General features: G+C 37.9%; 1 protein-coding gene across 4 annotated transcripts in view; it reads left to right on the top strand.

The window, feature by feature from the left end:
* The window catches only part of TRHDE (thyrotropin releasing hormone degrading enzyme), a 252,723-nt gene that overhangs the window by 105,584 nt on the left and 129,933 nt on the right, over positions 1–17,206 (top strand). For all 4 annotated transcript variants that reach the window (XM_017733245.1, XM_017733246.1, XM_008632816.2 and 1 more), the window contains one exon: positions 16,976–17,130. In XM_017733245.1, coding sequence (XP_017588734.1) covers positions 16,976–17,130 — 155 coding nt within the window. The remainder of the gene's footprint in view (positions 1–16,975; positions 17,131–17,206) is intronic.

Here is a 17,206-nt window from a genome sequence, read left to right on the forward strand (position 1 = left end):
AAGCAAAAGATAGAACATAATTAATGACAGCCACTTCAAGTCACCTTGTATTATATGCCTTTTAACTGTTGATTTATTGATGCAAAATTACAATGAGGTGGCAATGTGTGCCAGTTCAGCATATTTGGGTGAGCCATTCAATCACCTCAAACATATTTCCTATTTGGGCTGGCAGACACAGCTCTGCATCAAGTGGCAGGGGAAGATAGATGTAGTCTGGAACTGTGCAGAAGAATGCTGCTTCAGGTATGTTCTAAGTTGGTGTTTTTCCTGAGCACTTTACTGCTTTACCAGCACTAGCTTTGTTCATATACACGTACAGAACCTTGACACAGTCAAGAAAAAACACATTGCAGCAGATCTGCTCTTCTAGACACATTCTGTTGCAAGCAAGAAGATCAGTGGTCCTGCTTCAGCCAAAGTAACAGACTCCTGCAAATTCAGTCAGTAGTCTACTGAAAACAATGTAGAACCTGAACAGAGGATGAAGTCTAGGAAGTAGCAGGTTATTACAATTTTGTGTCAACATCAGTGTGTTACCTTCAACCTCAGATCTGATCACAGAGAAGTATAGGTATGGTTTTCTGATACACTGTGCTGGTGGGAGAGGGATGGATAGAAAATTACCAGACCTGCAAGAAAACAACTGAAAAAAATAATCTGGTCACCTTCAATTGCAGATGCCTACTTAATAGCCATTTAGTTCAGAAGAAGCCACAAAATACTTCCCAACTGCTTGCAGCATCCTTAAAACCTGTAGTACAAAAGATAACAGCCTCAAAAGTTGCAAAGAAAACAGGGGAGACCAAGAGGCCTACATTTTCATTGTTCTTGGAAATACGTTAAACAGAATTTCCCACATGCGACTGGTAAGCTGATCATGTATCACTGGGTAGACTAGACCAGTAAAAATATGGACCTGTACCACTTTGACCTAGGGGAAAGTTCCTGGCATGTCAGTGTGAGGCACTAGCAGGATGTCAAAAAGATAGAATTGCTGTTTCTGCATAAGAAAGGCTTGTAAAGATATTCATTTGGGTCTTTGATTACACGAACCCAAAAGAATTTCAAGGATTGATGACACACTTATTTTTCTTTCTTGGGGGTCACACAAGATTCAGTTCTCTCTTCAGTTTTTCTTTACTCTCTTCCAGCATCCAAACACAGAAAATTGCAAGTGTACCTAAGGATGTGAAAGGTAGTAACCTGATGTAATCAGAAAGGGAATAAAGAGTTTTGATCAAGAGGGAGGGAGACATCATTAAAGTACTAGGAGAGGAGACAAGTTAACAAATATAATGAGTTGGAAGAGGTATGCTGAGTTGACAGTGAGAGTTATGTGGAGGCCAGAATGTCTGGAGAAGCCTGGATTTTCACCAGGCCAAGTCATTACAGGGATTCATGTGCCTGGAGACATGCTCTCTTAACGGTGATTTCAACAGTACTTTCGTGAATCAGATTGCATGCCAATACAAGTCAATTCTCTGTCTATGGAAAGACACTTCAAGATCTGACATCTGTAGGAATGATACTTTGCTAATGCCAGAAGGACTAATACTCTATAGACTAAGTAGCAGAATTCTGTGATAACTTTTGTTGTGAGAGTTCCTTGTCTTTCTTCATTAGTTGCTAGAATATATTTCTATAATTATGCATTTTTGGGTACAACAGATTGCATACAATTAATTTATTGTGTTTGGACATTTGTTTTCAGTTGAAGCTAACCCATACATTTATTACAAAAAATAGTTAACATAAAATGATGAGAGAATGTCTGTGGAAAAAGCTGAGTATCTAGAATGTTAAATACCAAATGGAAGGATGTGCTCTTCTGGATCCTAAAGTGATGGTTGGGATTTTTTGTCTTTTGTCTGATACTTCTAAAGTTTTTCATTGGTTACTTCAAGTGCTGAAGTTTGAAAGGACAGACAGGTAATAATCTTGTGTACCTCATCACTTTGTCAAGCATAGTACTCCATTCACTGAAATTTGTATTGTCACTGCAACACTGAATCTTTACTTGTAAATGAAATAGCAGTTCCTTCTGCAGCATATACCTGTGGCAAGAGACAAAAGTGCCTTTTAATAACTATGTGTTCCATTTTTTCTTGCTGGCAGGATAGCTGGTATTCTTGAAACCCTAGTAATTTGTCTCTGTGGATGACTGTCTTTGGTCATCACTGTCATACCTTCAAGCTGACATCAAGCTGAACTTCCAGTCAGCACAGACAGCAAGGAATGTACTGAGACCATATACGGTAATGCAAAGTACAGTACCATTCCTGTCATCTTTGAAGAAGAGTGCATTGTACTTCTTTTAAACAGTTTTTGAAGAAATTGGGATCTATCCATAAAGAACTAGTTACAGCTGTGGATTTTTATTCCAGCTAGCCAGAGGAGGTTCAGCACCTTTGAAGGTATTAAACAAACCCACCCTTGCTTGTTTTAGCTCTATTTGAAATGCAGACAGGGGAAAAATAAATCAATGTTTACTAAAAGAAAAAGAACAAAACTGGCTTAAGTAAAAGATCTTGAGAAGTATCAAAATATTAGCATGAAAAAGCAAAACAAATTGGCTTCTTATAGAAATACCTGTAATATGACTTCCATCAAGTAAAGTCATGAGATAAGGAAAGGATTCGTCCACTGATACAATTGTTACTGTTTAATTTAAACCAGTAGATTTTTAGTGCTTGCACCAAGAAAGAATCCCTCAGTTCTCTGTTTTTCTTCAGCCTTGTCTGCATCTCTCATTTGCATTCTCAGATGCCAGTGGAGTGCTAGACTTTGATCTTTCACATACTTAATGATTTGCTTTAAGCAAGTCCTTAGTCCTTTTGAATCTGATTTACATTTGAACCAGCAATCTGATTTATATTGTTCCAGTACTGAAAAGGGACCAGGAGTCACTTGTAAACACTGTTTCATTCAGGCTGTTTAGCCTTTCAGGAGGAAAAGATCACGTCTTCAGTGTGAAGGAGAACTTGGTTCAAAGACTTCAGTGTGAATCTTGCATACTTTCAGTGCAGATGATTTGATGACTTGGTGTCCTGGCTTACTAAGTTCACTACAGAACTGCAATGGTCCTGGGCATAATGTTATTAAGATTTTTAAGAATGCTTCCATGGTGCACATTGAAGTAGCTGTGTACTCTGTGTTTACGGGAGTCAAAACAAAAAGACTTACTACATTAAGGGACTATTAGATTCTGATTTCATACTAGGCATTCTTTTGTGCCTTTCATTATACTGAAGATCTAGCAGGTTATTCTGTTTCTTCTAGTAGACATTACAATACTTGTTCTGTGCAAGTTATTCATACATTTTCTGAAAAGAAAAGCCTGTATGCTCAGTCATCGTCTACATCAAACATTACCGATGCAGCAAAATCTTTAATTGGATTTTTACTTTTAAGAGGAACGATCAGAAATTGTTTTTTCTGTAAATAATAATGAAGGAAGATGGTATGGGAAAATTATGATTCTAACAGAGAAAAGTCATCATAATAGAAACATTTTAAAATGAGACCCGTATTATCTTAATGTAAATTATTCATCGGTTATCAAGTTTCGATGAGGTTTGTGAACCTAACTTTGTTATGGCTCTTTAATATAACTTTAATATAACTTTAATGTTTAAATCTGTGATGCAGAGAATGGAATTCTACTCAGGGAAACCATTCTGATTTCTGTATAATTGGAAAAGTTCATGTATTCAGTGGGCTAGTAGCACTGAGAGCAGACATCTATCTCCATGACTTTGTAATGTCACGGTATAACGTGGGGCATAAACAAGATTGTACTTGGACAAATAGTGCTATTTTAGGAGAAGAACGTGCTACGTCTGTTTTGGTATCTTTCTTGTTGCCAAGGGCTGATCAGGAAGGTTCTCAGCTTCTGTACCTGACAGATTCAATTGATTGTACTGAATTTCTGTCTGCTTTATGTTCACTTTACTCAAACTTCTTTTTATGGCTTCTTTTGCTTGTTCAGTTTAACTGCTGTTTTTCCTTCAGCATCTTTGATACTCGTGGTCATTCAATTCTCTGTGTCACTGCATTTTGTGTATATAGTTTGCTCTCAAATACAACTTGACCATGTAAAGCTGTTTCATAGAATCATAGAATTGTTGAGGTTGGAAAAGACCTTTAATATCATCAAATCCAACCTTAACCAAGCACTGCTATGTTCACCACTAAACTGTGTCCCCAAGTGCCACATCCACACATTCTTTGAACACTTCCATGGACGATAATGCCATCATTTCTCTGGGCAGCCCGTTCCTATGCCTGACCACACTTTAAGAGAAGAATTATTTCCTAACTCCCAATCTAAACTTCCCCTGTTGCAACTCAAGGCCATTTCCTCTTGTCCTGGTGCATGTTACTTGGGAGAAGAGACCAACCCCCCCCGGCTACAAACTCCTTCCACGTAGTTGTAGAGAGAAGTGAGGTTTCTCCTGAGCCTCATTTTCTTCAGCGTAAACAATTCCTTGAGCTGCCTCTCATCAATCTTGTGCTCCAGCCCCTTCACCAGCTCTTCTGCCCTTCTCTAGACCCACTCCAGCACCTCAGTGTCTTTTTTGTAGTGAGTGGCCCAAAAATGGAACATAGGACTTGAGGTGCAGACACACCAGTGCTTAGTACAGGGGGACAATTGCTGTCCTGGTTCTGCTGGCCACACTATTGTTGATACAGGTCCAGATGCCATTGGCCTTCTTGGCCACCCAGGCACTGGCTCATGTTCAGCTGCTGTTAGCCAGCACCCTCAGATCCTTTTCTGTCCAGTTTCTGGCCACTCTGTCCCCAGCCTGTAGCACTGCATGGGCTTATTGTGACACATGTGTCCGACAGGGCATTTGTCCTTGTTGAACCTCATACAATTGGTCTCAGCCCATCGATCCAGCCTGTCCAGATCCCTGTGCAGAGCCTTCCTACCCTCCTGCAGATCAACACTCCCACCCAAATTGGTGTCATCTGCAAACTTACTGAGGGTGCACTTGATCCCATGGCCTAGGTTGTCAGTGAAGATATTAAACAGAACTGGCCCAAATGCTTAGTGCTGTGAAACACCACTGGTGACTGGCCATTGGCTGAGTGTATCTCCATTCACCATCACTCCCCAAGCTTGATCATCCAGCCATTTTTTATCCAGTGAACAGTGCATCCATCCAAGCCATGAGCAGTCAGCTTGTCCAGCTGAATGCTGTGGGGAATGCAGTCAAAGGCTTTACTGAAGTTCACGTAGAAAATATCCACAGCCTTTCCCTCATCCACTAGGTAGGTCACCTTGTCAAAGGAGATCAGGTTAGTCCTGCCCTTCAATGATTTTCAAGCTATAGTTTTCCCAAGGCTTTATTAATTTCCAGAACTCTTGAGAACTTGTCTGCAGCCCTTCTGGCTACTCAAAGTTCTAAAAGGCAGAGTACATGAGCATCTAGGGTGTTAACATCTCTCTTTAATTACTGAATAGTTGCTGAAGTGAGTTATTTCAATACCTCATGAACCTTCAGCTCATTCACTTCTTTATACCTGAGCAGTGGATGGTCTTTTCCACAGCTTTTCTGTTTCTTCTTGTTCTGTGCATTGAAGATACACAAAACCATACTGGGATAAGCCTGAGGAATTGCAGATGTGTCCTAGCAAGGTGTGTTCACTTGCTCCCTCTTTATCCTCTCAAAATGTTTATCCTGTTTTTATTCATAGTCCCTGTGACAACATTTCCTCAGCTTCTTGCCCCTTACTTACTGTCTGTCTCAGGAAAACTTTTCACTTCTTTGTCTTGTTTCCCAGTTTGTCTGTGTTTCTCATCTGCTTCAACTGTATCTCTCAAGCCTTCTGGTGATATTTTTCAGCTTTTCCCACTGTGTTTCTTGGTACCCTGAGACAGGATCTTTCAGTTCCTTCAGCATCGTATCTTCATTTTTTTCAGAAGTGATCTCATCTCTCATTAGCTTAAGATAGTGTTCTTCTGGTTTTCCAAGCTTCCTTCTTAGCTTTGGTCATCATCCTGCAATTTGTGAAATGCAAAATGTATGGAGAAAAAGCAGAAATACTTCTTTGTCTGTAATTCTTCTGGCTGTTGAGTACCAAAACCAGTTATTTCATTTGACCATGACAAGAGTTCTCTGTTTACTCTAGAGTAGTATTCTAAGTAAAACATGCACACTAACAGAAAAATATTTTACAGGAAATACATTAGTAAAACTATACAAAATGCTGTTATTTAAAACATATTTTTAATCAGACTTTAGCATAAAATACTCTCTTTTGAACTAAGACTGTAAGTTGTGGATTTGTGGAGGCCTGATTGATCTGTGTTCTATTTTGCTAATTTAAATTTGAGGTAATACTCAAACTGTGTGATGAAGTCTTAAAGAATGACAAACTACTAAATTTGGAAAGGTAATCTGCTAAACCCCCAAGAGCACAGAGATCGTGGTGTCTCAGTCGTTAGAGATATTTAAAAGCCATTTGGATATAGTCTTAGTCAAGTGGCTCTTGATGGCCCTCCTTGAGCAGGGGAGTTGGACAAGATAGCCTCTAGAGGTCCCTTCCAGTCCCAACCATTGTGTGAGTCTATTAGAGGACTGCCCTGATGACGTTAAAGGTACTTCAAGAATTTAGCTTCATGTTTTCTGTCATCTTGTTTCTGAATTGGCTGTGGGATTACAGGGAGATCTCTTTATCTCACTTCTTGTTGCCTTTTCATGCACTTCTATGATGTCTGTAAACAGGATTTCTCAGTAGTGTTTACAGTAGTTGCTGATTAAAACTCCCCTACATCTGGCACAAATTGGGTCACAATAATCCATTATTCCAAGGAATCTCAGTATCTCTTTCATAGACTAGACATGATGATAATGCTCCTCTTGTGCTCTGTCTGTACTCAATGCACTAACAGCTCTCTGTACTTCCACTACAATACTTCCAATGCATGTCCTTTGCGCTTCCTTTTTTGTGTGTTTAGTTTTAGCTTGGCATTTTCCTAATCTTTCCAAAGTTGTTGAATGCCTCTTGCTGCTCTCTCTTCCTTTATTTTCCCATATGAAATGTTACTCTGTAAAACTTGATACATTGTCTGTGCCGTCATAAGATTAATGCCTAACCTTTTCAAACGGCATCTGCCTGAATTTTGCATATTCATCTAACACAGGAAAACTTGGTATCAGTGGCCTCTCAAAATACTTCCTTTTGTAGGCAGTAAAAAAAAGTTCCAATTTTATGCAGGTTCTTTCTTGTGCAAAAGCAAGGGAAGATGTAGCTACTTTATGTTGTCTTATTTGTTATGTCCTGCAGTTGTCTTACTCTGCTCTAACTTTGAGAACAGTGATGCTGCAGTGGGGTTCAGCTGCTGCAAGCCCATTGTTATCCCAAAGTGGTTCATTACTGGTATGTTGGGATTATTGCTCTCAGCAGTCAGCAGTGAGCTGCATACATTGTATTTATTTAGATCTTTGGATAATGGAAGTAAAGATTGATACAGAATGTAAGCTCTGGTGGAGGTCACATTACACACTGAAAAAATGCAAATGAATTACTAAAGTGAGAGGAAAATGTTTTTATCCCCCACTGAAGTAAGAAGCTGCTTACCAGCCAGTTTAGCAGGGAAGATGTTTTTTAGTCTAATAAACAGATATTTACATATCTAAGGAAGTGAACAAGCACTATTAAGAAAAATGGACAGACTGTGTCTCAAAAATGGAGGAAACAGAAGGAGTCAGGATGAAAGATGTAAGTCTGTTTAGATCTCAGGAACATTTCAAAGCCTGTTGTGATTTCACTGATGAAGGGATATGAAGATCTCAGAGGGAATGGAGAAGTGCACCTGAAAGTACTCAGTGAGAAGTTCATCTCTTGCAGATGAATTCTCAGACTGGAACTTGTGAATAATTTTTCGATGACTGGAGAAATGTGAAACATAAGGTGTGCACAAGGATCTAAGCTGTGATTACCTCCTTGTCAGTGCCAGCTCAATATGGATGTAGGTATGGATCAGTGTAACTACATTAAACATAGATTTTGTCTGGTGGTAACTTTAGCAAGCATTCAGCAGCGTTGTCAGGTTTGAAAGTTATTGATAAAATGTATGACTGATTTTTTACCTAAATTTGGCTTAAATGTGATTTAAGGGAACTAACAAGGCATACTTTATACAAAAGTATAGCAATACCATACCCTGGGGCATTTGTGTATCATAAAAGTACAAAGGAAATACTAATAGGGGTAGGTATTGCTGTCATCATCCCCCTTGTCAGTATAGTCACTCCACTGGTGGAATGGAGAGATGTAATCCATCACCCTTTCAGTATTTTTCCCCCACTCTGACAAGGACTGTTGCTTGAACAGACTGTCACTGTATGTGCAGCTCCACATGTTCTCTGATCTCTGGATGATTTTCTATCTTGCATTTATTTTCTGGTGAGATATTGGATTATCAATCTTACTCCCTGTGTCAGAGATCTGACTGATCTCTGTAAACTTTGTTCTGGACTAGATGGCTTGTGTTGTTTGCCAATCTCTGCTTTTCCTTTTTTTCTGAGGCAGTCAGGAGTCTGGTCCTGAAATACTTGTCCCAGGACTGTCCCAGCCTCTTTTGTTGTCAGCTCTGGTTAACTCCTTGCCAAACTTTAGTAGTACAATTAATTTGGTCTCGGTCACCAGCCTCTCTTTAGTGTGTTGCTCTTGTTTTGTAACTTCAGATAACAAATATTTCTTTTCTGGGGTTTTTTATTTTTGCAGTTTGCAGTATTCAATTTTTGTGACAGATTTTCATGTTTGGGTTCTACTCTCTGAGTTAATTGAAACTATTAAACACTTGAAGTATGTCTGGAACCACAATTGTCAGAAATAAGGCTACTTTCTAATTACTGTCTTTCTTGTCACTAGTATCAGTTGCTTCCAGGTGCAGAACGAAGCACCATTTTCATCTCTTCCCATTGTTTTCCATGCTCAAAGAGATTTTCAGCTCTGGTGAAGGTTTCAGCTATTCTGCTTTTCCATCTTGCTAATTTCTTTTATTTCTTTTAATTACTTCCCCCATTCCCCCCCTTCCCCAGATAACCATGTGGTGTTAAGGAGTAAGTCTGGGCCCAGATGCTTAAAAAAAGAGCCTCTTGATTTGGAGACACATACTTGCTGCCTGCCTCTGCATAACAGGGTGTGTACTGAGTGGAGCCCATCACTCAGCCCTCCTGTGCCAGGAAAGTGAAGCTTCTTGGTGGTTTGGATCTTGGTGCTGCATTTTACTGTGGGAAATACAGGGTAACTGTGCAGAAGCATGATTTTTTTCTGTCGCAATCTTGCATACCTGCTTTTTAACTGTGATTTTTCACCTGTCATGAGTAGCTACACAGCACATGGTTGGCAGGCTGTGCCCATGCTGATAGGTAACAGAATGAAGTAGTAAATTCACTTAGTTAAATATCTCTAGGATATCTAAATGCATCAAGAAGTTCACCTTGGAGTTCTGTATTTTGATCCATCAGGGTGTAATTTGAGCCGCTTGTGAACATGGATTCTGTGACAAGACTTAGTTTACATGGTTGCATCCTTAGGTAAGAGTGGGAAGGAAAGAGTTTGAACTTGCATGAGGACAAAGTGAGTCTTCTGTTACTTGTATTTCTTTAGAATTCAAGATGATGGGTTTTTATTGTGATATAAATAATTATTTAAAAAAAATAATTTAATAAAGTGATGAATAGATTACTGTTTTTAGTGTTAAGATAGTAAAGTTTTATCCTGATCTACTCTATTGAGAGGATTTGCGAAAGAATGTAAGATAAACTCTGTTCTGGGACTTAGGATGCACAGCAAGATCTAAAAACAGTATCTCAGGAGCTATCCAGGACAGTCTATTTGCATTTCTTCATCTTACTCTGGAAGAGAGGATAAATAGATAACAGTCCTCACAAAAACATTGCCTTCAGATGTAGTGAATATGATTAGGTACATCGTAATTTTATCTCCAGGTGAAATATAAGATACTGCTAGTGCTAAATAACTGCCCGTCTTCCCAAAATTCCTATTTCTACTTTCCGGGTTAAACTGTGCCCATCACCTGTGAATGTGATCTCACTTAAATGCAAATATAAAGGCATAAATCTTGGTATATAGAGTGTTGTGCTTATGCAGACATTCCTCTCTTTATTACTGTGAAGCAAATCAGTTTAATGTGTGCCAGATGAAAAAAAAAATTATCTCATTACTAGTCTTGAGTAGAATGGAGTTCTGGAGTTTCTGTGTACCTGCACCTTGATTTTGCAGCAAAGAGAAGGAATATGGCAGTGGCACTTGATCATTTTCTTTGCAGCAGCATTCATACTGATAGTGCTCAGTAATCAGTGTCGTGTTGTTTTCAACCATAGAATCCTCATGCTCTATTAACTCTGGTGGTAGGAAAATGGCTGTTGGCAATTTTCCATCATGTCAGTGCTCTTAGTATTTATGTTAGAAACAGTATTTATGAAGGCAGCAAAAATATTTCTTGTTTTTTCCTCTCTCCAGATATTTCTGTGTTGAGAGTTGGAATGTATTTTCTCTGTTCATCTATTGTTTATATACTGTAGGGGATACATATACAGTACTACCCCTGTTACCTGGAGTAACAGAAACCTGAGCTCATTTCAGTCTGTGTCCCGGTTTGATCCGTACAACTCCCTGTTTGAATTCCCCCATAAGGCTGAAACTGAGAAAAAAAAGTTTATAAAAAACTTCGTGAAAGATTTTTTTTTTCCTTGTTTAATACTGTGCAGCAATAGATAATAATGATCTGTCCAGGTATTATTTTAAAAGTAGGGCATTGTTCCTGTGCAGATCAATACAACCAAGATGATGCACAATTCATCCTCAATGGGTGACTGCATTCATTTTTCATTTTAACATTGAATAATTTGATATACTTTGAAATAACAAAGCAATGATCTATGGACTGGGGGTATCAAAATTGAAAGCAATTTAATAATATGCATGTCAAATAAAATCAACAGATTTCTATTTTATTTTCTTAAACTATAAACTAGCTATCACCCAGTGTCAAGGCTCAGTTGCTTGAAAACATAGCAAAGTTTTTCTTTCTGTGTTTCTGCATATTCTCTCTCCTTACCCTCCCCAGCTTTCTCTCCCACCTTTTCTTCCCTCTTGGACCCTTTAATATTCACATTGCATTAAACATCTGCTATATGTATCAAACACTCTGAGAATCCATCCATTGTTTATGTCAGTTAATGTTAAGTAATACTTTGTACAGCAATAAGAAGCAATAAAAAACCCAGCAATAAACTGCTGTGTGGAAGTGATTTCTCCTCAGGGTCTGCAACAAGCCATTCGATTTGACCGAAATAATGGCAAACAATTTTAGACCTTTGCATTAACTCTGCAGGCCAATGTCCATGTGGGTTGTTCAGTGTCAAGCTTACAGAAGGGTAGTGGGGGTGTAGTCCTAGAGGTAAAAACTGATGGGTGCCAGAATAAGCTGAACAGAAACGTTAATCAAAGATTTCCTGTGGGGGTGTCATCCAGGTTATTTGCGGCGTCTGTGTGTTTGAATACTTTACATGTGCTAAGACAGAAGAATACTGTTAAGTTTAAAGACCGGTAATTTAGGGTATTTAGGTCCTAACTGCCAAAAGTGAAATACTGAATTGATTTAGTTTTCAGGAATTGTGCACTGAGTACTTTCTGAAAATCGGGGGTCTCAAAGTGTATCAAGGAAAATATTAGCTTGAGAGAGCTTTTACCAATCCTGGGATGTTTGGGTTTTTTGGTGTGTCATCCTGTTGTGTCACGCCCCTGCCTTCCTTCTCCTTCCCCCCTATATCTTTTTAAGGGGATGAAAGTATATAGAGAAATTACTTAGTTTTCCAGAACAAACTTCTCTGACATATACTAATCAAACAGTGCAGAAAAAAAAAATTCAGTAGCTAATTTAGATATTTCTTATAAGTACCATTATTATATGTTCTTTATCAGTAGAAAATTTGGATATTTCTTACAATAACTACTGTTTGACTTCATGTTTTTTAATGAGAGCTGTCACTTTTTGTATTTGGCTTGTTCCTTAAAATCTGCATAAATCATGAAATGGTATTGTGCTGTAGAAAAGCATCTTTTACTTAGTAAAACAAATTACTTTGATTAAGGAATCTGAGTGGCAGAAATATAAACCCTTCTGGTAAATAGTTTTTTTTTTTTTTTTTTTTTTTTTTTTATTGGTACAGTAGCATTCATTTAGGAAATTGCACAGGGCCTTTAGAGAGATTTATTAAAGCTATTGATTGCATTATGCAGTACTAGGAAAGGGCAAAAAACATACTTATGGCATGACTTAAATAAACTGACACTAGTCCATGCTTCCTCTTAATTCGTCGAATTTGTTGTCAAAAAAGTGGAAATGTGGAAATCCTGGGAGCAAGATACCTGCACCAATATCCTGAAGAAAGCCTCTGAAGAAATGACTGAAAATAATATTATGAGAGGCACATAGATAAATTCAAATTACTTTTCTAGTGTCATTTTTGTACTAAAAGTAGGGATTATAAGGGAAAAACATGGAGTTCATGGAGTGAACAGTTTATTCCCGCATGCCTCCTGTGTTTATTAAGGAAAATATATATGTAAAGATGCTTGACAGAAAATTCTTGTTTCTCACTCTGTGTTCTCATTTACAACTTGCAGTGTTTCAAGGGTCTCAGATATTTATTTGGGAGACTTCTCATGTATGCTAACAGAAAATTTGCAGAAATAATTCATATATCTAGTTATTTTTTTTCCCCCCTTAGTAGGTGCTTTTTAACTTCCACCTTGAATATGAGAAAATTTAATACTGTCATATGTTCTGGGGTATCTAGCCCTTGGTTACATTACAACCAGCAGCTAAACCAAATAAGATTGCAGTACATAATGTTAGTAAATGTGGATGTGGACGTCTCTTTGTGTTTATAGGCACACTCATATAAATATGTATAGTAAGGATGTGTGCCTGTTTTACCAATATCCTTGTCCAACTTCAAGTGGGGGTGGTTAAATGTAATGGAATCACAGTGATGAAGAAGGTGCTTTGATGTTTGCAAAAGAGTAGGGTGATAAAGGAGGGGAAAAGGCCCCACAAATTCATGGTACTCTGCGTGAGAGCTGGATCATTTTGCATTTAATCCTATCCTGTTCTAACCTCACTCTCATTTAAAGTAAGAGCGATGTTCCCAGTTGTATGCTTTGGGGAATATAATGGTTTTTAACAGAACCTAGAAGATACCATGATTGGCAAAGATTGAAAAACAGTATCATTTGTGCATATTGCACAGATACTAAGTTCATAGCTAAAAACCCCCATCAAATGTGTATTTGCTTTGGGACCAATTTAGGTGTGAAATTGCTAATTTCTATTTTGCACTGTGATGATAACTTGCTAGTAATGTCAGAGGATTATATTTTGATGTAAGCTCACATAGTTATGATGCCTTAATTAAGTGTTTGGAAAGAAATCAAGCTGTTGAGCTATGTACAATTTCTGTAACTTAATTTTTTTTCATGAAATTCACACAGATACGCATTTTTAAAAAACCCAAATGCTATTCTTGTATTCAAATAATTGTACTAGTATAACATGTTAGTGTGAAGCTTCAACACATTTTTTTCTTGTGATTTTATTTTAGCCATATAATTTTTACTTGTTGGTCATGAATTTAGTCTCTGTGAAGGCCAGGAGGTGGAAACCCTCCATTATTCCAGCACTACACCAGGCTCTGCATTGCTGTATCAGGAAATCTCAAGTAACAGTTTTATGATGCATGAGGATATTATTCTCTGCAAGCAGTAACACACATTTCTATTTCCCCAGCAATATCCACATAATCAAACATTCACAAGTGCTTTACAAAGAATTTAATTAAATAGTGTGGAGAGTGACTGGATGCAGCATGTACACAAGCTGTTATATATTCAGTAGTTCCCATTTTGCAGTTAGTGCAGAACACTTCCGTGCAGTAATATGTGTGAATGATGTTTCCATCAAAATGTGCATCATCATTCCCCCTTTTGTAGCTTACTCCTTAAAAATGACACTAAAACCTTAACAGATGTCACCTCCAGGATCACAGGATACCTTGCTCAGGGCTCTAATGGCATGATAAACAGGGCAATACAAGTTCTCATGTTGAGACTTGAACATCACACATTGTTCCTCTGAAATCAAATGTTTATTACTCCCCAGAGAAAGATATAGATTATTATGTCTTTTACTACAAAACTAGATGTGTTTGGAATTTTATTTAAAGGTAGTAGAAATTTTTGAAGCCATCAAAGAGACTTGGATATTCAGAGTTTAGATGTGGACAATAAGAAGCAAAAATATCTTGTGATGATGAGTATTTTCAGAGACCATTCTGTCAGTCAGTGGAGGTTAAGAAAGCCTCTCCTTTGGCATTAAAGTGTATCAGACCATGTACTAGAAACAGTAGTGTGGTCCTACTCACTCAACATTATTGGTATGCTCATGTCACCTGCAAGGATTAGCATTCTGGAAACTGACAGGGTTATCTAATATGTTTTGTTTTCTCTCTTCAGAAAAGCCCTTTCAGCAGTACCTGATGCATGAAAGGACTTTCAGGCATGCAGAGCAATGGGGCTGTGTTGGAAGAAAGTGATTTAAAATATCCCTCTGTGGTTGCCTACCTGCATGGCAGTTATTTGTCCATCAGATTGGAAGGTTTTATTGGTGCTCTCAGTGCTATAAAGTATCAGTCTAAACCAGCAAAGCAATACCAACGACACAAATAGTGAAAGACAGTCTATAATTAGCCTGTAGATGTGTGAGGTGTGAGACCTCACCCTTGTTTCCCTGTTCCACAAGAGTTATTCCAGTTTATTACTGGATGACACTTACAACATCTATCCATTTTGACTGGAAAGAAAGACCGAAAACTACAACTGAGCCCAAAGGAGAATAAAGAGACGAAAGGATCAGTGAAAAGTACGGACCTGGTTTTTACTTTGTGCTAGTTCTGTTCTGTGTTTGAAGGAAAATGCTGAAAGCTTAATTGGGGTAAATAAGAACAGTATGCATCTTCTGAAGACACCTTTTGGAGGAAAGTTTAATTGGTGTAGGAGAAGTTGCAGCTTTCTTTACAGAGTTGAGAATGGGAGAGATCCCTGTTTAATGTTAATGAAGATTTGCCGTTAACTTCAGTGATTCAACCCAGTAATGTTTTTGTCTTTTTTTTTTTCCATCCCTATTCCTTCTTTGTATAGCAGGCAGGAGTTTTTCATTTTGCATGTCATTTGTAAGAAATTGCAGTTATTCTAAAAAAATTGTACAGTTCAAGCTTCAACTGAAGAAGAAAAGGAAAGCACATAGTTTTGAATTTACTCACATGTCTAATCTTGAACACCACATTTTGGATTTTCACTTCATTTTGTTTAATTAGGCTCATGTTCTAATGTCTGCTTTTCTATAAAATATTTATTCTTTAGCATTTGAAGTGTGTCTCTGTGATTTGGATATTTTTTGCATGTATTTGGAAGTAGCTCTTAGACTTACCTAGCTTCCACTAGGAGGCTGGTATTTTTATGCTTCTTAAAGCAGGCCCTTTTTAGGAATGCCACAATATAACCACATGCTCATTTCCCAGTATTTCAGTGGCAACTTCCTATGAATCTTGAAGTAGAGCTCCTTCAGTCTGTTCTCCAAGCCAATTCCAACACATGCATTGGCAACCCAAAACAGACAAACCTAGGAGAGGTTATTACAGTGCTGTAATACAATTTAGAGTATTAGAATAATTAGGTCAGAATTTCTCTTTTTCATGTTAGGAAGTCTCCCAGTGAAGGACCATCTAGATAGACTTGTGATAACTGCTAATGAACTTGGTTTGGAAACAGAAGTAGTAGAGGCAAATGAGAGAGGAGTGTGGCAGCCCAGCTAATTAATTGAGAAGTCAGGCTAATTAGTTTGACTGGAGGGAGCACCATGCTGATGTAACATTGTAGCTTCCAAAATTCTGTCTGATTTGTACATGGGTTGCACTGGGCTTCTGATAGACAAGTTGTTTTTGGGCTCTTTTCAGATGTTTTTTGCTGTGAAGCAGCATTGTGCATTGGTTCATTCTGTGTGGAAATTTACTGTAATTTTAGATTTCTTTCCAGACTGATAGTCAATTTAGTTCTTTTCAATCTTCTGCAGTAAGATTTTTCTAAGACATGTATTGTGGTATTGTCTTGTTCAACCTCTTGCCACTGAAAGAGATTCCGTGGTGCTTTTTTTTTTTTTCCTTGATGAAGGACTGTCCCATCTTGTTCCTAATGTTTTCTTACTGAAAATTGAAGTAATGCTCCTGAAGTTGTGTATGGTTCCATTGTTCCAGCTGGCAGGGCTGAGAGGTGGCTCTCAGCAGTCTTGCTCCCCGAGGATGTGTGCTAGCAACACTGCACACTGGAAGGTGCCTTGTTTAGTAAGAACTGGGCATTCGGAACAGTTTGCCATTTTTCTTGATGTTATGAAACAGTATTTCTTCAGTGCACCCCTTAATGTCAGTCATTACATACAGTTTGATGTGTAAGATGTTCATAAAGGAGGTGCTTTAATGAAAAGATAAAAAATAACTTGTGGTAAAAGTCTGTGTTACTGTGCTGATGTGGTATAGTAAACATGAGAAGCAGTATCAAACCTAGAAGTAAATGAACAAGGTGTTGTAAATAAGCTGGATTCTGTATAGAAAGCTTCACTAGAAATATTAAGTATTGTATTACATCAATAACATGGTAATCATTTGTGAGCAGATAGTGGTGTAAGATAAAAATGAGTATTTTATTAATGTTTCCTAAGAAATACTACTAAAAAGCTGAAATTAAGGTTTTGTTTTGTTTTTTTTTCCCATGTACATAGTTTAAAATGCTTTTAGTGATGATTTATGGTCCTTCTTACAATAGTTCTTCAGCATAGTAGTTCCCACAAGGAGTTAACATACATTATTTCTATTTCTAGATCTGTTAGCTGTGCCTAAGCATCCATATGCTGCTATGGAAAACTGGGGACTGAGTGTTTTCGTGGAGCAAAGGATACTGCTAGATCCAAGCATTTCTTCTATTTTATACCTACTGGATGTCACCATGGTCATTGTACATGAGCTATGTCATCAGGTATTAAAGGTGTTCATGTATTTGATCTTAATCTCAGAAACCGTGCACTCCTTTTCAGAACTGAAAATGAATTTGT

The sequence above is a fragment of the Corvus brachyrhynchos genome, unplaced genomic scaffold, assembly GCF_000691975.1.
Source record: "Corvus brachyrhynchos isolate BGI_N302 unplaced genomic scaffold, ASM69197v1 scaffold32, whole genome shotgun sequence".
Taxonomy (NCBI): domain Eukaryota; kingdom Metazoa; phylum Chordata; class Aves; order Passeriformes; family Corvidae; genus Corvus; species Corvus brachyrhynchos.